Genomic DNA, 23,031 nt, shown 5'->3' on the forward strand with positions numbered 1-23,031 from the left:
AAGAATCCCCATCTTTTGGTCAAAAATCAGCTCAAGCACTGCATCCTACGTGAGGTCTTTTCTTATTTTCCTGCCAACCCCAAATGCCCTACCCCCATTACCTTGTATTTACCTTGTATATATTTTAGGTCTATTTCTATGTGCCCATGTTGTTTCCCCCAATAGAACATAAACTTGAGGAAAAGGACTATTTTTCTGTTTATATTCTTAGAACCTAGCAGTGGCCTGGCACATAGTAGGTGTTTAATGGTTGTGAACTGATTGGTTTGTGCAAGGCAGTAAAAGGGGATATGATTGGAGAGTTGGGTAGGGACCAGATTGTGAAATGAAGTCTAAATGCCTGAAATGCAGGCATTTAGACTTCATTTAGTGGGCAAAAGAGATAGTGAAGATCAGGGTAAAGAAGTAGTATGATTAGAAATGTGCTTTTCTGATTTTTAGCCAGCAGCAGATGTCAAAAAGCCAGCAGTCTTTGGATAGAAGAGTACAAGCCTTCAAAGCAAGATGAATTTCAAAACCTAAGGCCAGTAGTCAGCAAGAAGACCAAGCAAAAATTACTTATGTAATTTTCTATTTATGAAGAAATACTGTCGGTCTAACTACATTGTACCAGTTTTCCTTACCAAATTAGTCAAAATTAAAAAAAAAAGCCTACATGTACACATACATACTTAACAATTTGGTAAAAAATGTTTACTAATATTTCTTACTCATCTGCTTTCTAAGTATTATTCCCTACAGAATTTAGGATAAAATACAAATTGTTGTATCTATGATAGTATCCAATGACTAAGTTCACATTACGAACTTTTCATTTTAACTAACATTCTGACTTTGGTCCCTGCCCAGTTTAACTTGTCCTTAAATTGTTTCTTTGAAGCAAGCAGATGTGATAAACTTCCCTGACCTTCTTCAGGCTGATCCAAGGCCTTTCTTGAGTCCTCCAGTTCCTGAGGCTGATACCTTGAATTTATTTTATACAGGGTGTCCCGGAAGTCTTGGCGCAGTTTTAAACTTAAGTGTTAATGCTTTTGGAACATATTTGCAAATGTGTCGTCTCCAACTATAGAATTTATGCTCCTTGTGGGAAGGGGCTGTTCTATTTTTGTCTTTGAACCGCTGGGGTCAGGCATAGTAACTGGCACAAGGCTGGCACTTAACAGGCTTGCTGACCAGGTATAATAATAAGTAACAACGATAACTAACACTTATGTAGCGCTTACCACGTACCCAAGTACTGTGCTAAGCGCTTTGCAATTATTTCAAAAGTCTCTTAACGGGGTAAACCGAGGCACCTGAAGACCCTCGATTAAGTCGATGAAGGGAAGGCAGAAACCAGGATTCCCCCAGATTCAAGAGCATGGGACACAAGAGCAGATCGGGATTAGCGTGGGTGGGGTCCTATTTCATTACCTCCCAGAGCACCCTTCCCCAACCCCTTTAAAATCAGTTTCAAAAAAAAACTCTACGCCGGAGGGCCCGCCTCCTAGTGACGTTCAGAGGTCATTCCCAACTCCTGATTGGCTGTTCCCTGCGTCAGTCAGGCCTGCCAGAGAATCGGCCTCCCTTCTCCCGGACCCTGCCGGCCTGACGCCTCCACGCGCGCAGTAGATCTGCTCGAGACTCCTCCACGGTGGGAGGCCAGTGCGTGGGCCCCATCAGGTCAGCCGCGCCTCTTCGCACGGACGCCCAGGACTACGAGGTACGCTGGCGTTGGGCACGATATCCGCCAGGCGCCCTCCCGTCCCGCCGCTGAGCTTCTCTGCCGGTTAACTGGGAATCGTGGCGTGCGGCGTGCTTGCCAAATCCTGTATCTTAGCATCGCGAGAACGGGGCGGGCGCATGACTTCCGGGCTCTCTGGTCTCCTGGGAGACCCTTCCTTGTTTATTACCCTGCCAGCCACGTGTTTCCTAGCCTTCCTTGGATGAAGGTTGCTGAGGGCGCTTGTGGGACCCACGGGGTGGGGAGAGAGTGGTTCTTTTCCCCCAGGAGAGGGGAATCATGTGTTTATCGTTCACTTTGACCCCCTAGGCAGGACCTCAGTACACACTTATGTTAGACAACCAGAGTCCTGAGCAGCAGACATAGGGACTATCTTCTGAACAAATTTTAGTCTTGTGCAGGCCTATCCGACTCTCGGTGACCTCATCTGGGCTTTTCTTGGCACAACCCGAGGCAGAGAGGGCTAAGTGACTGGCCCGCAGCTAGCTTGAGGCTGGATTTGAACTGAGGCTTCCTAACTCAAAGTCCAGTGCTCTATCCACTATACCACCTACTTACCTTTTTGAAAAAGAGGAGAGGTTTGACCACAGCCACCCTTCCCCTACTTACTAAATTTAGAGGCTCCCTATCTATAACTTCTAGCATCAAACAGAATCCTCTGTTCCCAGTTTAAAGCCCTTTACAACATCACCACTTAATACCATTTCCGGTTTTCTTAACACTTTCTGTGATCCGGCTACACGGGCCTACTTGCAGATCCTGGCACACAATACTACATCTGCCTTTGTATTGGCCCACTGTCCCTCATGCCTGTAATACTCTCCTCGCTTCCACTTTTTAATTTCTCTAGCTTCCTTCAGGATTCAGTTCATTTCCTGCAGACGATCATCTTGGTCCCTTCAACTGCCAGCATCATCCTCTCTGAGATTACCTTCCATTTACACTATTTATTTTCATGTTGTCTCCCCCATTAGATAATGAACATTTTTTGTGACCAAGAATATGATTTTTTGCCTTTCTTTCATCAGCCCTTAATATAGTGCTTGGCACATTGTAAGTCCTTAAGAAATGATTGTTGAGGGGCAGCTAGGTGGCCCAGCGGATAAAGCACCGGCCCTGGATTCTGGAGGACCTGAGTTCAAATTCGACCTCAGACACTTGACACTTACTAGCTGTGTGACCCTGGGCAAGTCACTTAACCCCCATTGCCCTGCAAAAAAAAAAAAAGAAGAAGAAGAAGAAATGAATGTTGAAACAGTGATGGAATTGTAAGTTGTCAAAAGCGTTATACATCTTGGATATTTCCTGGAGCCATAGTAGGAGTTTATATAGATTCCTTAGGCATTTTGAAGGTATTGGATAGGGGAGTGACACAGTCGGACCTCTGCTTCAGGAAAATCACTTTGTTGGCAGTCCTTTGTAAAATAGATTGAAGAAGGGAGACTTGAGGTAGAGGGACCAATTAGGAGGCAGTTGCAGCATAGAATAAAAGCATAGTCATAGTCAATAAGTGTTTATTAAGTGTCTGCTATATGCAAGACTGCTAAGTTTCTGCTAAGTAAGCCCTGGGGACATACAGGCCAAAGACAGTCCCAGCCTTAAGGAGCTTTCATTCAAAGAGGAGTAGACTACATAGTAGGAGTACAGGGGGCACTTTGGCCTGCAAAATTTCAGGGCTGGTGTTTTGTGTTCCCAGCTCTTAGCACAGTGCCTGGCATATAGTAGGGGTCTAATAAATGCTTATTGACTGACTGACTCTGGGTGACAATCAGTGGCGAGAGAAACAGTAGTAATTTTGCCATTTGAGTATAATTCAGGCCACCTGGATGGAATGAGGACCTAAATCAGGAGTTTGAGAAATGGATCACAAGCCTGGCACAGAGGCATGATATTGTAGGGATGGGGAATTTTATTTAACTGGAAAACTACAAGAGCTTACTCTTTTTTTAAACTTATAAAAGTATTTTATTATTTTCCAGTTACATGTAGAGATAGTTTCAACATTTGTTTTTATAAGATTTTTCAAATTTTTCTCCCTCCCTCCCGCCCTCCCCAACACAGCAAGTAATCTGATATAGGTTATATATGTACAATAACATTAACCATATTTCTGCATTAGTCATATTATAAGAGAAGAATCAGAGCAAAGAGGAAAAACCTCAAAAAAGAAAAACAACAGCACCAAAACCAAAAGAAATAGTATGGTTCAATTTGCATCCATATTCCACAGTTCTTCTTTTTTCTGGATTTGGAGAGCCTTTTTCATCATGAGTCCTTTGGAATTATCTTGTACTGTTGTATTGCTGAGAAGAATCAAGTCTATCACAGTTGATCAACACATAATGTTGATGATACTGTGTACAATGTTCTCTCCTGGTTCTGTCCATCTCACTCATCATCAGTTCATGTAAGTCCTTCCAGGTTTCTCTGAAATCTGCCTGCTCATCATTTCTTACAGCACAATAGAATTCATTGCATTTATATACCACAACTTGTTCAGCCATCCCCCAATTGATGGGCATCCCCTCAATTTCCAATTCCTTTCCACCACAAAAAGAGCAGCTATAAATATTTTTGTACATGTTGGTCCTTTTCCCTTTTTTATGATCTCTTTGGGAAAAAGACCTAATAGTGGTAGTGCTGGGGTAAAGGGTATGCATAGCTTTATAGCCCTTTGGGCATAATTCCAAATTGCTCTCCAGAATGGTTGGATCAGTTCACAGCTCTACCAACAATGCATTAGTATTCCAATTTTTCCACAGCTTCTCTAACATTATTTTCCTTTTTTGTCATATTAGCCAATTTGATAGGTGTCAGGTGGTACCTCAGAGTTGTTTTAATTTGAATTTCTCTAATCAATAGTGATTTAGAACATTTTTTCATATGGCAATAGATAGCTTTGATTTCTTCATCAGAAAACTGCCTGTTCATATCCTTTGACCATTTCTCAATTGGGGAATGACTTGAATTCTTATAAATTTGATTTAGTTCCCAATATATTTTAGAGATGAAGAGCTTCCTCTTTTCCAAAAGTAGGGCAGATACATTCTTGACTTGCATTAATGGTGATTTCATCTTTCAAAAGGTAGGGGAACAAATGAGGGGAAATAGTGATCTGAATCTTATTCTCACTAATAAGAAGTTTGTGATTGAGAAGAAGAGGCAATCTAGGCATGGTCTGATATGTACCCCAGATTTTGGGGAAGCTGATGTCCAAGGCTTCACAGAAAGGATAGCTAGGATCCCATGGAGTAAAATGCTTTAGGGGAAGTTAGTCCAGGAAGGACAGGAGAAAGAAATTCTGAAGACATGAAGGAAAATAGTTGCAATGAAGAAGAAAAATGAGATTTGTTTGAAAAGACTGTGTGTAAGTACAGGGAATCAACTTAGGTTAAAAAAATTGTGTGTGTGTGTGTGTGTGTTTTACATCATCTATTTTTCCTTTTCTCTCCTAGAGAGCCATCCCTTATAACAAAGCATAAAAAAGAGGAAAGAAAAACATTTCAACGAAATGCCAACATATCAAAAAAGTCTGATATTATAGATAGTGGTTTATACCCATAGTTTCCTTTTTTTTTTTTTTTTAAGAGGAGAGGCATCTTCTCAGTAGCTCTTCTTTGGGACTAAGCTGGGTCATTATAAATTCAGTGTTCAGGTCTTTTCATTTACATTATTACTGTCATTGAATGAGTTCTCTACCTGCTTCTGCTTATTTCAATTTGTATCAATTGCAAAGATTTGCATATAAGTTTTCTCATGCTTCTCTATATCCATTATATTCATTGTTCCATAAAATACAATAATTTTCCATCACTATTCCACAACTTGTTTAGCCATTCCCCTGTTGATGGGCATATATACTTTAGTTCTTTGCTATGGCAAAAAGTGCTTCCATAAATATTTTGGTACAGTTGGGTTTCCTTCCTTCCTTTCTTTCTTTCTCTCTCCCTCTCTTTCTCTCTCCCCCCTCCTTCCCCCTCTCCCTTCCCCCCTCTCCCTTCCCCCTCCTCCCCTTCCCCCCTTCCCTCCTTCCTTCCTTTCTTCCTTCCTTCTGATATATACTTAGCAGTGAAATCTCTGGGTCAAACATTTTATTCACTTTCTTTGCAAACATTTTATTTACTTTGCAAATTCCAAATTGCTTTCCAGAATGTTGGACCAATTCTCAGCTTGACTAAATCCATTAGTGTACTCATCTTTCCACAGTCCTTCCAACACTGACTTCCACTTTGCAAATTTGTTAAGTGTTAGATGAGACCAAAAAAGAGAATTTTGGGGAATTTGCATTTCTTTTATTATAAGTAATTTGGAGCATTCTTTCATAGGAGTCTTAATATTTTTCAGTTCTTTTGAGAATTGTTCATTCATATTCTTTGACCACTTATCTATTGGAGAATGGCTTTTGATCTTTTATAGTTACATTAGTTGCTAATCTGTCTTGGATTTTAGGCTCTTTTCAGAGATATTTGATATAAAGTTTTTCCCCAGTTGTTAGTGTCCTTTGTTATCCTAGTTTCATTAATTCTGTTTGTGCTAAAACTTTTGTATTTCATGTGATTGAAGTTTTCTATTTTATCTTTTATAATGTCCCCTATTCTTTGTTTGGTTACAAAATCACTCCCAGCTATTACTGTGAAAAATATACGATTTGGTTCTCTTCTAATTTTCTTTTTATGTGATCGTTCATATTCAGGCCATGTATGCAACTTAGAGGGCAGGTAGGTGGCATAGTGGATAGAGTGGCAGCCCTGGAGTCAGATTCTTCATGAGTTTTAATCTGGCCTCAGACACTCTCCAGCTGTGGGGAGGTCACTTAACCCTGTCTGCATCAGTTTCCTCATCTGTAAAATGAACTGGAGAAGTAAATAGCAAACCATTCCAGTATCTTTGCCAAGAAAACCCTAAATGGGGTCATGATGAGTCAGGAATGACTGAACAACAACAATAATATGCCACTTAGATTAAAAAAAAATGTTTAGAAGTGTATGGTAGAAGCATTATCCAAAGGCTCTACTCTACATAGACTGGCTTAGTTTTTCCTTAAAAGATATTGAAGACAGCTAGGTGGCGCAGTGGATAGAGCACCAGCCCTGGAGTCAGGAGTACCTGAGTTCAAATCCGGCCCCAGACACTTAACACTTACTAGCTGTGTGACCCTGGGCAAGTCACTTAACCCCAATTGCCTCACTAAAAAAAAGATATTGAAACAGTCCACAAGACTTAATTGACTCAGAGGACAAAAGCCTTGGAATGCTGACAGAGCCTCCTCTGCTGAGGGGATTGAATACAAAAGAAGCCAGGCCAGGCCAAGTCACTTGCTCCTTTCTTAGGCTGTGGACCAGCATAGGCAAAGCCAAGTCTAGCTGAGTTAAGGCTGCATCCTTGCTGACTCTCTGTTAACTTCCAGGCCCAATTACTAGACTTTGTTAAGTGTCATATGTTCTCTGAGTGTCTTGTTTTGTTCATTCTCAATCCTGGGCTTACCAGCATGGGTCAGGTCTGGCCTGTTACAAGACAGAAGCGAGGGCAGGTAACAGAGGATGGATACAAGAACATGCTATGTTCCTATATCACAGTGTCAGGACTGATAACGCTCAGAATGAGCTGAGGTTGCTGCAGGACCCTAAAGATGACAAAGACTTCACTTTTTTGATTTTTAAAACTCTGTATGGACAAAAAGGAGGCTCAGAGAAGGGCCTAAGACCCATTTGGTGTGAATGGAATGATGGTGACTAACAACAGAGAGAGGGCTGAGCTGCTCAGTTCTTACTTTGTTTTCTCTGCAAAGAAGAATGACCTTCACACTGGAGACTGAGTGACTAATAAGCAGCTGATGGCCCACATAAAAAACATAAATAAGGAGGCAGAAAGCACCAAACTACCCCTTATGACTTTGAATCACTTGACTCTGATGGACTATTTTTTTGGGTCCTGAAAGAACCGGCATGTGTGATTACTGAGTGACTTTCAGTGATATTTGAAAGATCATAGAAAAAGGGGAGAAGGAGCCGTGGGGCTAGAGAAGGGCAGATGTTGTCCTGATATTCAAAACAGGGAAGAGAGAACAGTCTGAAGAGTATAGGCCATTGAACTTGACTTCTGTTCCTGGAAAAATTCTGATCATTAAAGAGAAAGTTGCTGAATATATTGAAAGGGGAGTGATGATTAAAAAGAGCCTGTGATAGTTTCATCATCAGACCAAGTTCCTTCCCTTTTTCTGTCAAGATTAACACATTAGTAGGTGAGGGGAGTGTTGCAGATATAGTTCACTTAGACTTTAGCAAAACTTTTAATGAGGTGTTTAATGCCATTTTTGCAGGGAAAATGGATTGTTGAATGGCTGAACTCAAAATGTGGTGATTAATAGATTAATGTTGATGTGGAGGAAGGCCTGCAGTCCAGGGATCTATGCTTGGTTCTGTTCTGTGTGACATTTTAATCATCCCCTTGGATAAGGACACAGAAGGAATGGTCATCTGATTTATGGATGACACAATACTTGGAAGAATAGCGACCACCCTGAGGGACAGAATCAGGAGCCAAAAGAATTTTGATAGGTTGGAGCCCAGGGCTGCATCTAATTGTGTGACATCCAACAGGAGTAAATGAGAAGTCTTATACTTGGGTTTAAAAAATCAATGTCAGGGCAGCTAGGTGGCGCATGGATAGAGCACCAGCCCTGGAGTCAGGAGAACCTGAGTTCAAATCTGTCGTTAGACACTTAACACTTACTATCTGTGTGACCCCGGGCAAGTCACTTAACCCCAATTGCCTCACTCAAACAAACAACAAAAAAATCAATGTCACAAGTGAAATATAAGAGGAAATCTGGACAACAGTTTGTCTGACAAAGATCTGGGGCTTTTAGTGGAATGCATGCTTGCTATGAGCCAGCGTTGTGATGTGGTAGCAAAAAAGGCAACTGCAGTGTTGGGAAGTATAACTTCCAGGAATAGGGAAGCAATAGTACAGCTTTACTCTGCCCACCTCAGACCTCATTTGTAATATTGTGTTCAGGTCTGGGCACCACAGATTAGGAAGGACATTGATGGAGAATTCCAGAGGAGGACAGCTAGCATGGGGAAGGGTCTTGTCATCTCAGGATTGGCGGAAGGAACTGGGGAAATTGAGCCTGGACAAGAGAAGGCTCAGAGTGGATAGAATGTCTGTGTTAGAGTGTTATTTGAAGAGCTGTCATGTAAAGGAGAGACAAGACTTCTGTTTGGCCCTAGACAACAGACCAGGAGCAGTGGGTGGAAGTTTCATAGGTAGTTCCTGACATCTGGAAGAACTTCCTAACAGAAGGAGTTGCCCCAAAGTGGAGGGGGCTGTCTCAGGAGATGGTAGCTTCCCATTCCCTGGAGGCCTTCAAGCAGGTGGGTATCTCACATAGAGCTGAGACAAGATGGCAGCTGAGGTCCCTTCCAAGTCTCACATTCTGTGATTTTCTGAATGGGAAGCTGGAGCTGAGGATGATTTCTTCTAACTGGCTTCTGGGAGCTATCTGTTGAGTCCCACTACATTGGCACGTACTATGAGATACAAGGAATATGCTCAGAGGGTGTTTTTGAATCCATAAATGCAGAATTTCCATCGTCCAGTGGTTTTTTTTTTGTTTGTTTTGTTTTTTGGGTTTTTTTGCAGGGCAATGAGAGTTAAGTGACTTGCCCAGGGTCACACAGCTAGTAAGTGTCACGTGTCTGAGACCAGATTTAAATTCAGGTACTTCTGAATCCAGGGCCGGTGCTTTATCCACCGTGCCACCTAGCTGCCCCCTCTTCCAGTGTTCTTTATTCTTGATGCAGATTATTTGTGCCGGGGCACCCATTGCTCAGGGAAGACCATCACAGTCCCAGAGGGAAAAGCCTCCAGAGAGGACAGAGCCTCTCAGAGCCACCACGAAGGTGTCTTACCTGGCTCTCTGGTTCTTCTGACTCCTATAAGAACAATCAACATCCCAGATGCCTCATTGGGGGCCCGTTTTGGAACACCAAGCTGACTTTGGGGTTTGAATCCCATTTACCGTGGACAAATGAATTCTCTTTGTGCTTCTTTCTTCAGTTACCAAGTGAAGGGTTGGGCCAGGTAACCAACCTTGAAGGTTCTTTTCAGCTTTGACTCCTCTGATGTGGGCCAAACTCCCTTCCCCCAGACCAATTCCCATTTTTACTTTTGGATGGTTTTGGTGTCGTTCCTTTAGCTTCAAGGACTTGTTCAAATTTCCATCTTTCTTGTGGAAGTTAAGTGAGATAACACGTGTAACACTTTGCAAAGCTTTATAAAACTTTTTATTAAGGCATCCATAAGGTGGTTTCCATAAAACCAGCAAATGCTGGGTAATTTGAAATAGAGAACCTGATTCTAAATTCTTGAAATAGAGGACTACCTTGTTTCTAAGTTTAACAAGGTGTTGGATTGTATAATTTCAAATAAGGCAAAATCATGCTGTGTGCCACATGTTGAAACAGAAAGGCTGACCTTAATAAAAATGCTGAATTGAATTAAAACAACATTTAGCAGTCATTAATAAAATATTTCTGAACCACTTCTCTGGCAGAATGTTAAAAACAAAACAAATACATTTTAAATTTTCTTCTTTTTTTTTACAGTATACACTATTTTAATTTGTCCAAAATGGTTTTAAAGAAGAAAAAAGATATTCAGGTTGCTGCATTGATAGTTGGTCACCAAGAACTTGAAACACTGAGATGTGAGTGTTTTCTTTTTTTCTTTTTTAATGTTTAATGTTTGCTTAATTTACTTCTGTCCTAGTCTGTAAGCATTTTTTAATATGTCTGGGAAGTCTGGGTTTAATATGTCTGGGAAGTCTGGTTTGAAACCCAGGTTTCAAACTTGGGTATTTTGAGTCAGCAAAAGGTAAAGCTGACACATGGTATAATGGAAGACCAATGGATTTTGCAAAGAGAGGATCTAGGTTGGAGTCCACTTACTCTGGGTAAGTGACTTTATTCCTCTGAGCCTCCGTTTCTCTGTGTGTAAAATGTGGATAATGACAGTCATGCCACTGACTTCATAGAGTGGTTTGGAAGAAGAGTGTTTCCTAAATCTCTGAGTGCTATGTAAATGTGAATTATTATTGTGTTGAATTGTATTCCTATCTTTTTCTCTATGTTATTGCCAAATTGTTGCCCTAAAATGTATGCAGATTAATAAGGTCTCCTTTTTTTAGTTTATAAATATTCAGTTCTTTAAAATGTAGATTAGAAACAGAAATTACATATTGTTGAAGTAACAGGAAAACTATCTTTGGTGTATTTTTTTTAGCATTTGCAGATGCTGAAGGGGAGAATCTTGCTTCTTTATTGTTACGCTGTGTACAGCTGACTGATGGACTCATCCAGATCCATTGCATCAAAGAGGTAAGGCTTAACTGCTGTCTAGGATTTCACCTCTTAGAATATTTTATTATATGATTTCTTTTTTTAAGGAATTAGCGTCTTTGGTTCAGAATCCTCTAAAGCCACTGTATTCTCCTTAGTACCAACTCACACGGTATCCACTATGGGACTTTTCTGAATACCAGGGTAGTTTCAGTTGTTGCTTCATGAATCTCCTAAATGATGAATGATGGATACCATATTTAGGATTCAATGAAAGATGGACCTATAAATGAGAGAGGATGACTAGACCACTTCTCACTTTGGAGAGTATGAATTTTTTTTTTAAATGGGGGAAAACCAGTTTGGGTTATCATTCCTTGAAATGTTTTTAAAAATTACATTTTATGTTATCTAAAATATTACGGTTAGTATCATTTGTATTCTGAAGCAAGCTTTTACCTTCTGAACTTAAATAATATCTTTTGATGTTTCTGTTTTAAGTGAAATGTTGGTATCTCATTGGGGCAACAAAATGTTATTTTTTTAAGGGAAAAATTTGATATTTTCTAAGACCCCATCTTTCCATTTCTAAATCATATAATTCCATGATCTTTATTCTTGCACCTATGCAGGTATTTCACTCAGAGCACTCAATGAAAAGTGGAACTATTTAACAACTGTAATTTTGGAGTAGTTTGGAGATTCTCATTATGATAAATTAGATTATTTCCCATCCAAGTTATATTTTTGGATTTTTCATTTGGTCTTGATTTTTTTTTCCTCTCTCTCTCTCTCTCACAGATTGTGCCTTTGCTGGAGAAGATAGATAGGAATCAGGCATGTGATCCCATGTTTCAGAGTTGCTTGGATATTTTAGGACGTATTTATTTTTCTGTGGACCCAAAGAACCCTTTGAAGAAAGTGTTGGCAAGGTAAGAAAAAAAAGAGACTAATAATAGTGATGGCTTACCTGAAAAAGAACAGTTAATCTGATATTTTAAAGGAATTTATTGGCTAGATAAAATGTGGAACTAAATTACTTATTCTGTTTACATTTGAAGTGAGGGGTTTATGTTATTTCGTCATGTAAACTTTCTAACTGGAGGGGCTGCATGTTCACAGTTTTTTTTTTCACATTATTGTAACTGATTTGATACCTGGAGAGCTGCATCCTTCTAGATGAGGAAGAAAAAAGTTCTCACTTTTGACATTCAACTTGTCTGCTTTGGGGACTTTCCAAACCTACGGCCAAGTGTTTGTAAGGATATGTTGTCTGAGTGGAGAACACTTCCTGCATTGATCTCCGTGGGGTCCTGGCCAGGAAGCCTCCAAAAGGCAGTAGAAATTACCATAACATCAGTGATTCTCTGCCAAGTGAAGTCTCATCCAATATATTTCCTTTCTGAGCCTGGACCTTGCACATTCTGACACTTCCTATGGAAACTCCTCTTGTTCCGGAGTCAGCGGAGGAAGTTAAGCTAGAGGTCTGACAATCTATTCTTTGGCTATGGGAGCCTATTTATTATTTGCTCTCACCTGTCATGCCCCAAAGAATGGTGGGAGCCTCTGGACCATGGCATATGTCTGTTTTGGGGTGCATTTTCTTTTAAATTTATTTATTTATTTATTTATTTTTTCCATTACATGTAGATAGTTCTCAACTTTTGTTTTTTATACAAGCTTTCCAATTTCAGATTTTTCTCCCTCCCTCCCTCCCCTCCCTCCCCCCTCCCCTAGACAGCAGGTAATCTGATATAGGTTTTATATATATATATATACACACATAATAACATTTATCCTATTTCTGCATTAGTCATGTTATAAGAGAAAAATCAGAGCAATGATGAAAAACCTCAAAATAGAAAAAACAACAGCACCAAAAACAAAAGAAATAGTATGGTTCATTCAGCATCCATACTCCAGAGTTCTTTTTTTTTTTCTTGGATTTGGAGATCCTCTTCTATCATGAGTTCCCTGGAATTCTTCTGTACCATTGCATTGGTGAGAAGAATATAGTCCATCACAGTAGATCAACACTCAATGTTGATGATACTGTGTACAATGTTCTTCTGGTTCTGCTCATCTCACTCATCATCAGCCCATGCAAGACCCTTCAGGTTTCTCTGAACTCCTCCTGCTCATCGTTTCTTATAGCACAATAGTATTCCATTGTATTCATATACCACAACTTGTCCAGCCATTCCCCAATTGATGGGCATCCCCTCAACTTCCAATTCCTTGCCACCACATAAAGAGCAGCTATAAATATTTTTGTATATGTGGGTCCCTTTCCCCTTTCCATGATTTCTTTGGGAAAAAGACCCAAAAGTGGTATTGCTGGGTCAAAGGGTATGGCCAGCTTTATCGCCCTTTGGGCATAATTCCAAATTGCTCTCCAGAATGGTTGGATCAGTTCATAGCTCCACCAACAATGGATTAGTGTTCCAATTTTCCCACAGCTTCTCCAACATTTATTATTTTCCTTTTTTGTCATTTTAGCCAATCTGATAGGTGTCAGGTGGTACCTCAGAGTTGTTTTAATTTGCATCTCTCTAATCATTAGAGATTTAGAGCATTTTTTCATATGGGAATAGATAGCTTTGGTTTCTTCATCAGAAAACTGCTTGTTCATATCCTTTGACCATTTCTCAATTGGGGAATGACTTGGATTCTTATAAATTTGATTTAGTTCCCAATATATTTTAGAGATGAGGCCTTTATCAGAAGTACTGGCCACAAAAATTGTTTCCCAGCTTTCTGCCTCCCTTCTAATTTTGGATGCATTGCTTCTGTTTGTACAGAAATTTTTTAATTTAATGTAATCAAAATCATCCATGTTGCATTTTATGGGGTGCATTTTCTGAACAAGAAAGCAACAACCAACATCACTCCATTTTCCTTTTATTTCCCCCTAAGTGTGGCTTGATTTTCGTTGTCTGGATTAGAGCTTACTTAGGCTAATTGGACTGGGACTAAAAGTGATGGTTTTCTTAACCCTATGTGGACATGGTAGCAGTATGTGTCTCAGTTAAATGACTATGAGCACCAGTCATTGGGGAAAAGATGGGTAGGTAAAGTTTCTATTGTAACTTCCCTGCTAGCTTCTGGGGCCTTTCCCTTCTTCCTTCAGTGTCGTCTCCTGGGGCCCAATGTTGCTTGGCTCCCTACTATCAACAGAAAATTGTCAGACTTCCTAGAAATTATTCATTTTATAAAAATAATATCTCAGGGAAAGAAAATCTAAGGAATAGTTCTCTAAAAATAGTGTTTCCAATATCAATAATACTGGACTAGGGGCAACATTTTGGGGGTAGGGAGTATCCTTTGCCTGACTCTCAAATCATATTATAATCATGTCCATGAATCCGTGTAGATTCTGCCTACAGAATTTTCCATTTCTGTATAATTTCCCTCTAGTCCACAAGCATTTATTAGGCACCTACTATGTGCTAGTTACTATTGTAAGGGGCTAAAATCCTAGCTATACTGTCTAAAATATCTAATGAGTGGTCGCCAATAGATTATAAGTTTTAGCAAGAGTATTTAAGTGTTTAAGTATTTATTAAAGAGCATTAGGATCTAATGATCAGAGAGAAAGGTAAAAATCTAACTATTTCTAAGAGACCCCATCATCCGACCTGCCACGCGAGGTCAGGAACCAAAAGGACCCAACGTTTCCTTCTTCCTCCCAGAAGCCTCCTGTGAAACTGGGAACATCCCATCCACACGCACAGACAGCTCCAAGCTAATTGGCTGGTATCTTTGATAGGCAGTACCCACGAGCAAACGTCACTTCCTGACGCCAAGGAAAAGCCGCATGGCTTGCCCTCCAATGCCTTCTCGTGGTGGAGCTTTGGGTGGCGTCACTCCAATCGTTACACTATCCTAGGCAATACAGAATCAGAAGGGAAATAATTTCTGCCCACAGGGAGCTTGTATTCTGCCTACAAGTACATATATAAATAGATGTTACATTTAAAATATATGTGAAATGAACCTGAGGTAGTTTGGGGAGAGATAGCATTAATACCTGGGGGGAGGGGGACATACCAGGAAGAGCCTTGTGTAGAAAATTGTCCTTGAGTTGAGTCTTGAAGTGAACCAGGGATTCTGGAGCATTCCAGGCATGGCCCCCTGGGAACTCAGAGGCATGGAGATGGCAGATAGAGTGTTGCATATGAAGGACATCCAGGCTAATCTGCCTGGACTATAGACATGTAATAAGGATGGAGTAGTAGTAAAGCACCAGGGTGTGAAGAACTTTAAATGCCAAATCACAGCTTGTCTTTCGTTCTAGAAGCAATGGAGGAGCCAGGGGAATTGATGGAGCAGGAGGGGTATTGCAATCAACCCAGTTATATAGACTCCAGTTAAACAGACTCGTCTGTTCCTCCGTTCTTTTGTTTTTGTTTTTGTTTTTGTTTTTTTAGTTTTTTTGTTTTTAGTGAGGCAATTGAGGTTAAGTGACTTGCCCAGGGTCACACAGCTAGTAAGTGTCAAGTGTCTGAGGCTGGATTTGAACTCAGGTCCTTCTGAATCCAGGGCCGGTGCTCTATCCACTGCGCCACCTAGCTGCCCCTGTTCCTCAGTTCTTAGTCTCATCTTTTCCTTTTTCCTTCTAGTTCACTAAATGGCCTCCCTGAACCATTCTTTGCCGATGCTGTACGTAGCTTCACCTGTTGTCTTCGAGAAGAACTGAAAACTACTAACCTGTCTTCTTATAGGAAAGTGATTGACAATCTTGCCTCCTGTATGGAGAACTTTAACCTGGGTAAGGGGGCCCTCAGTATTTTGTGTTCTGCTGCCGCCTTTGGCTGCAATTCTCAATTTGTATCAAAACTCACAGTGGATATTTAAAGCTCTGCTAATATTGCTTGTTGGTGCTTATTTTTCCTACAGGTAGGACAAGTGTTATGAACCTGTTTAAAGATGGTAAGAGCCAGTTATTGAGTTTTTATGACGAGAAAACTAAATAAATAAACTAAATAAATATAAAAATGAATTGATCACTGCTGCCTGCATGCTTCCTTTGGATTAGGAAGAGGAAGGGGAAGAGATACCTTGGGGGGGCCCCCTTGTAGCTCCTTCCTGAAAAACTTCACACTTTGAGATAAAAACCAAAGTGTGCAAATGTAGGTAGAGTATAATATAACATTTTTCATACACTAAAATTGATCCTTTAGTCAATAGGTTTTAGTTTGTGGTTTGTTCTTCTATTTTTTAATCTTATCATGGGGAGAAGGGGGGTGGGACGTGTCATGCTGTTCTTTAATTACATGTTTTTTGTTTTAGTTCTTCAGTTTCTACAGAAGGTTCTAGTTGAAATACCAGAAGAAAACAGGTAAGTGTATGTGCATATATACATGTGTAAGTGTGTGTGTGTGTGTGTGTGTGTGTGTGTGAGAGAGAGAGAGAAAGAGAGAAAGAAACAGACATACACACAGACACACAAAGAAGCAGAGACACACTTCCCCTCTATGGCAGAGGTGTCTACATAGCCTACATTTTTTCACAATTATTCATCCCACCAGAATTTATTAAGACCCTCCTGTGTAGCCAGCAGTGTACTAGGTGTTTGGGGTATAAAAGCTGTAGTAAGTCCAACCCCACCAGTATAATGCCTGGTGGTGGTCAGTTGTCTATTAGTAGAGGAAGATAGGTGGTTAGGTCTTCCTGGCTGGCTTTTTATTTCATGTATGCAAACTAAAGGGACAAACATGTTTTACCAGAGGTCTCAGGGAGGTAATCCTTAGGGAATCTAGCATTTTAGTGCATGTTGGGCATCCTGTCCTTTTGGGAAGATATAATAATAATAATGGTAATAATAGTAATAGTAATAATAATAATAATAATAATAACAATAACAATAACATTTTTATACCACTTCCTATATCTCAGGCCCTGTGCTAAGTGCTTTATATTGATCACCTCATTTGATCTGAATGTGATTATTTCTAGAGGGAATAAATGTACCACTTGGTGGTTTGTAGTATTTTTTATTTGTCATTAAATGCAATTATTTAATTTGCAATAGATTTTACTTTTTATTGAAGAAGATGCAGCAAAAAGCACCTCTTTATGAGAAGAAAAATTTTTGTAAATCTGGAAAAGGTCTGGCAGAAGTTGTGACTCCTCTGGTATGGTAGCAAGTTCTCTTTGGCCTGTATTAGCTGACTAAAACATTCAAAAGCAGACTTGTCATGGAGGACCAAGGCATTCCTAAGATATGGGAATCAGGGCAATGGACCTGTTGTCTTTTGGCAGTTGGAGCTGCTAAGGAGATAGATAGCTGGAGGTGAATGAAGAAGTAGGGAGTCAGCCACACAGGTGCTAAAAATAAAGATTTCAAGGCCAATATACATATACACACATGTATATATATACATGCATACTTGTATGTGTGTGTGTACACATGTGTGTGTGTATGTGTGCTGTTGGGGCTCACAGACTATCTACAGCAGCCATATTTACCTTCCCCTTTCCTCACCATCTGTTCTGTATGTTGTACTTTTGTGACATAACCTCCCCTTCCTTTTGCCTTTGAGTATTCACTTAATGTCAGTCACTCAGTAAACATTTATTAAGCACCTGGTTTGTGCCAGGCACTATGCTAAATGCTGGGGATACAAATACAAATGAAGACAGCCCCTGCCCTCAAGCAGCTTACAATCTAATATTTAATTTTAACTCGATTTTACCTGAATGAAAATAGAAAGGGTGATGCTGCCCACACAGTAGGATTTGTCCTTGGACCCACATCCCCATGATGATATTGTTGGTTGGTACATGGATATGTGATTTTGTTAGGGATTTGTGAAAGAAGCAATGCATCTTTCGGGGTAGCTAGGTGGCACAGTGGATAAAGCACCGGCCCTGGATTCAGGAGGACCTGAGTTCAAATCTGGTTTCAGACACTTGACACTTACTAGCTGTGTGACCCTGGGCAAGTCACTTAACCCTCATTGCCCCGACAAAAACCAAAACAAAACAAAAAAGAAGTAATGCATCTTTGCAGAAAATAAGCACATGAGTGACTAATGATAACGTGAACTTTTTTTTTTTTTAACTTTTTTTGGGGCGGTGGGGGGCACTATGGATTAAGTGACTTGCCCAGGGTCACACAGCTAGTAAGTGTTAAGTGTCTGAGGCTGGATTTGAACTCAGGTCCTCCTGAATCCAGGGCTGGTACTTTATCCACTGTGCCACCTACCTGCCTCATGAACATTTTTTATTTAGGGGAGCTTGTCCTCCTATAACCTTTCAGTAAAAAGGCATGAATACTTTACATCTTTTGAATGGGTGAGTGTTCTTCTTACATCATGTTGTTTTTCTCCGTTTTTAGAAAGTTTACTGGAAACCATATTGCTCAAACAGAGTTGATGCATGACTTGCTGATAACCATTAGAGTCTCTGTGATGCTAGTGCAGAAAGTGCAAGAAATCAGTGAGGGAGGTCTTTGGAAGATCCCCAGTTCTCCCATTTGGCAAAGCATGTGTGACCTACTGAGCATTTTTTCCAAGTTCCTGAGGAACGGTAAGTACGACAGTGTTCAGAGGATAGCTATCGTCTTGTGCTGATCGGATTGGTTGCTTCTAACACTTGGTTGAAATAGGTTGTTATAAATTGTTTTAAAGAGGTAAATTATAGTTCTTTGCCATACCTTCCATTTTCTTTCAAATGTAGCAGTTTAGTAGGGAGAATTTGTAGGCATTGTGACATAGTGTCTAGAGCGCGGGCCTTGGAGTTAGGAATAACCAGGTTCTGGGTCCCCTTAGGCACATAGTGGCCGTGTGACCCTGGGCAAGTCACTTAACTGCTCAGTGCTCAGAGGGCTCAGATTGATGGCCCTCAGGTACCAGAAACCAGCAAAACTCCAGAGTTTGGCCTGAACCAGGTTAAAGTCTAATTGGGAAATGTTTAACAAAATAAAAATACAAGACAACATAGGAGATACTAATTTGTGGTTTTCTAAGCCAATAACTCCCCAAGGCTATGAATGGTAGAGAAGGTTCTGCTGCTTTCATAGAGGCAGGTGTCATAGAAATCTTGAAGTTTCCTCACCCAGTGAAATCACAGGTACAGTTCCTGTACCTCTCTGTAAAGCTGATGCTCATCTAGGGCTCCAACACTTGCAAAGTACCTCTTTACATTATTTTACTGTAGCACAGGGGCAAAACTGCTGGTTTATTAAGGAATTGTTTGAGAAGACTTTTATGTTTTTTAATAAGTACTTTCTACTTCTCTGCCAAGTAGATGACCTCTTACAGAATATTCAGAGCACATCTGGGTTAGCTGTTATTCTTCTCATTAAGACTATGTGTGATACAACTGAAATGATACCTGGTTTGGTGAGTTGATCTTTCTTTAAGTTGTGCTAATTTAAAAGTGTTAAATGTGATATATTTTGATTATTTTGCATAGATGTAATTTATTTAAAGTTTCTCTTATTAAACCAAATTTCTTATGGTGTTAAGTAAGGTTCATTTAGAGTCTTAAGAATGTGTAGAAATTCAGATCACTTCTGCATAGTGGTGATTTATCCATGCCTTATGGGTTAAATATTGAAGACTAACCCGCATCACCCAGATTTTTTTTTAGCAGTGTGTTAAAGCCAATGCATAAGGTACTATATTTTTTAAATAAGGCCTTTTATTTGCTTCCAAAATATTTTAGTGACTATTTTTATAGATACAACATTTCTTTCCAAAAGAAAACTTTTGAATTCAAGATGATTTGACTTTTTTCAATTGTATTTCTAGGAAGCATTTCATTTTGGCCTTACTTGGATACTTTTCTGTATCTGTGAGCCCACTAATGTTGGCACTTCATTTTCTGGTTAGAAATCTCTTTGTTCTGCAAAATTTCTCATTGGGGATATGTTGTAGACTACTCACACCCCCTGTACTTCTCTCTATTTCCCTTTGGTGATCTCCAACTATAATTTTTCATAAACTCTGAATATTGGTATTTAAGATATGGTCCTTTGTTTTTAGGGAGTTGAGATCTTTTTTTTTTTTTTTTTGGTGAGGCAGTTGGGGTTAAGTGACTTGCCCAGGGTCACACAGCTAGTAAGTGTTAAGTGTCTGACGCTGGATTTGAACTCAGGTCCTCCTGAATCCAGGGCCGGTGCCTTATCCACTGAGCCACTTAGCTGCCCCGATGTTGAGGATCTTTGAAAGCATTGGTCAGTTTCCCAAAGGTAATTCGGCCTACCCTTCAATTATAAGCCCAGTTCAAATCCTTCTACAATGTCTTTATAAGACATGTATATCGATGGTGCATGCTGGGTTTTATGTCCAACTGTTTAACATACCCTAGACAAAAGAAGAGAACACATTATCCCACTGTGGTTGTTGTCTGTTTATGATTAAACAAAATAAAAAGTGATTTGGCAGAGTAAAACATTTCCTTAAAGATTTTCCTCCAATTAGGTATCTTCTACACATATGTCAAAAACATACAAGATTCTTTGAAATAAAAAGAAAACTTTATTTAAAGACCCTCTGATTATTAATATAAAATGAGGCAAAACCCCCCACCACAACAGGGGCATGTATGATCTTCAAAGTATTTATCATTGACATGGAAGATGTGTAGAACAAAGTCCAGATGCATGAAGGGAGGCCCTTGTAGAGGGTGTTCCTGTTTGCAGATGATGTGCTGATTTTCTCAAGCCCCAGAACATTGCAGAGCTTCTAAAATGAGACCTTAATCACCCCAGAGAGTTTGGCTTACTTGATTGTGGGTAGTGCTTACAATATTTTCTGTGTGATATTTTAAAATAAAAGTGGCATGGGAGAAGGAATAGAATGCTAGGCTTGGAATCAGAAAAGTTTGGGTTCAAATCCTGTTATGCTGTGTATTAGCATTGTGCCCCTGGAAATCACTTAACACCTATGTGCTTCAGTCACATAAGACTTATCTATTAAGTCATTGGATGAATTGTGAACTGAATTATTGAATGGAGCTCCCACACTGCGAGTACCCATGTTGGAAATACCCCACTGATGTTTTTGGTTATTGCCGGGATTCTGGTTTGTTGGGGGTTTTTTTTTGTTAGAAAACACTCATCCAGAATTGTGTAAATTCACATTATAAAAAAACTTAAATTGTATTTAATAGATTTCAATATATAATTGGTTTCTATATATAATTTCAATATATAATCAGCTATTGAATAGATCTTTCAGTCATTCTTGGATTCACATATATGGTCACCAGTTACTATAATTTTAAATGCAGCGTTTTTTCAGACATACTTTAGTTTAAGGCATCATGTGAGGGCAATAAAAGACTTGTGTGAAAAATTTTAAAATGCTAGTTAGGTAAATTTAATCATATTTTTGATTTCATGTAGGGTGTATATTTGCAGGCAGAATGAAGTGAAGAGCCAAGTAGTCATCTTTCTAATCTTCTACTGCTGGCTTCAATCAATCAATCAATCAATCAATCAATCAATCAATCAATCAATCAATCGATTGATCAATCTGTAAACATTTTGTGAAGTGCCTACCATTTTCTCTCCTAATCAGGCCTTTTTTTTTGGTCTGCCTTATGTGGATAGGCATCTTGGGTCTTCACTTGACTTTGCCTGTGTGCCAGCTGTTATTTCAAGGGTCATTTTCCCCTAGTTCTCACAAGTTGAGTGACATTTCAGAATTCAGCTTCTTTCTTACATTTGTTGCACACCCGCCTGCAGATGGCGCTGTGCTAACATGTATTTGAAAACCAGTGAGGCCCTTGCTGGTTAGCAGCTGAACATTTTAAAAAGGAAAAGTCCTTGACAGTTTTCATTCCTGCAGCTACTACAAATTTAAGGTCTGCTATATTCTTTATTGGGTTTTTTTAGAGAAACATTTCAGGGAAAATATAACTTGCACTTACTGTTTTGCTGCCTTTTTTTTTTTTTAAAAGAAAGAATCCTTTGGTGATTTGCGTGTTCATTTAATTTAATTTAAAATCTCCCAGGTGAACCACTTGATTCTTCATTCGGTGGGAAGTTCCAGGGTGCCCGAATGGTTTTGGAGCACCTGCAGAGGCCTGTGCACAGAAGATGTCCCTGGGCCCACGCTCCTCTTCTTGTGCCAAGGCGCGGTGGCCATGTTAAACTGGAAGGATGGGAGCATGGGCCAGAGAGGAGAGAAGCTCCTGATGGATATTGCCAGTGTCCTGTTCACCCTGAGTCTGCAGTGAGTTCAGTTTCTGCTCCGTACCATCTTTAGGTGCAAGAATGGCTTTGGCCTTCATTGGAAGGAGTTGGAAAATGAAAGCCGAGCATGTTGATTTAGTGATAACCTTAGGTGTGAGGATAGTCATTTTCTTTTTTTCTTTCTTTCTTGTGGGGCAATAAGGGTTAAGTGACTTGCCCAGGGTCACACAGCTAGGAAGTGTCAAGTAGCTGAAGCCGGATTTGAACTCAGGTCCTCCTGAATCCCGGGCCGGTGTTTTATCCACTATGCCACCTAGCTTCCTCCCAAGGATAGTCATTTTCAGTTCTTCAGAGATTGTAGATTTCTATGACTTGGAGCCATATGATAGCATCAGGAGACTTTTGGTAATGAAAAAATGGACCCTTGTTTCTGGGAGAAGTTTGAGTTAATTAAAGGAGATTTGCAGCTTTTCTGAAGGCAATCTAGCCCATTTTCACTGTCCTGTTTAATCTGGGGCCCAACTTAGCCATTTCAGTTTCTGGTCTGCTGCCAAACCTGGGCTCCCCTTGTGCCTTTGAGAGTCTGGGGTCACATCTGCACCATGAGGGTCTCTAACTGAAATATTTAAAATCATTTAAGCATCTAGGCTTCGCGGCTTATGTTTTTAACTATAAAATTATATTTTCTATTTCCAGATCTAGTATTTTATATAGCCTTTGGTTTTTTTGGTGTGTGTGTGTGTGTGTGTGTGTGTGTGTGTGTGTGTGTGTGTGTGTGTGTGAGAGGCAATTGGGGTTAAGTGACTTGCCCAGGGTCA

General features: G+C 39.9%; 1 protein-coding gene across 2 annotated transcripts in view; it reads left to right on the plus strand.

Annotated features, from left to right (window-relative positions):
* Positions 1 to 1,550: 1,550 nt before the first annotated feature.
* Positions 1,551 to 23,031, plus strand: part of THADA (THADA armadillo repeat containing) — a 458,536-nt gene continuing 437,055 nt past the window's right edge. For both annotated transcript variants that reach the window (XM_043990158.1, XM_043990159.1), the window contains exons 1-10: positions 1,551 to 1,702; positions 10,333 to 10,433; positions 11,009 to 11,103; positions 11,866 to 11,996; positions 15,687 to 15,835; positions 15,964 to 15,996; positions 16,357 to 16,405; positions 18,407 to 18,597; positions 19,318 to 19,412; positions 22,033 to 22,253. In XM_043990158.1, the coding sequence (XP_043846093.1) occupies positions 10,358 to 10,433; positions 11,009 to 11,103; positions 11,866 to 11,996; positions 15,687 to 15,835; positions 15,964 to 15,996; positions 16,357 to 16,405; positions 18,407 to 18,597; positions 19,318 to 19,412; positions 22,033 to 22,253 (1,040 nt within the window). In that variant the 5' untranslated portion in view covers positions 1,551 to 1,702; positions 10,333 to 10,357. The remainder of the gene's footprint in view (positions 1,703 to 10,332; positions 10,434 to 11,008; positions 11,104 to 11,865; positions 11,997 to 15,686; positions 15,836 to 15,963; positions 15,997 to 16,356; positions 16,406 to 18,406; positions 18,598 to 19,317; positions 19,413 to 22,032; positions 22,254 to 23,031) is intronic.

The sequence above is a fragment of the Dromiciops gliroides genome, chromosome 2, assembly GCF_019393635.1.
Source record: "Dromiciops gliroides isolate mDroGli1 chromosome 2, mDroGli1.pri, whole genome shotgun sequence".
In the NCBI taxonomy this organism is placed as follows: Eukaryota; Metazoa; Chordata; class Mammalia; order Microbiotheria; family Microbiotheriidae; genus Dromiciops; species Dromiciops gliroides.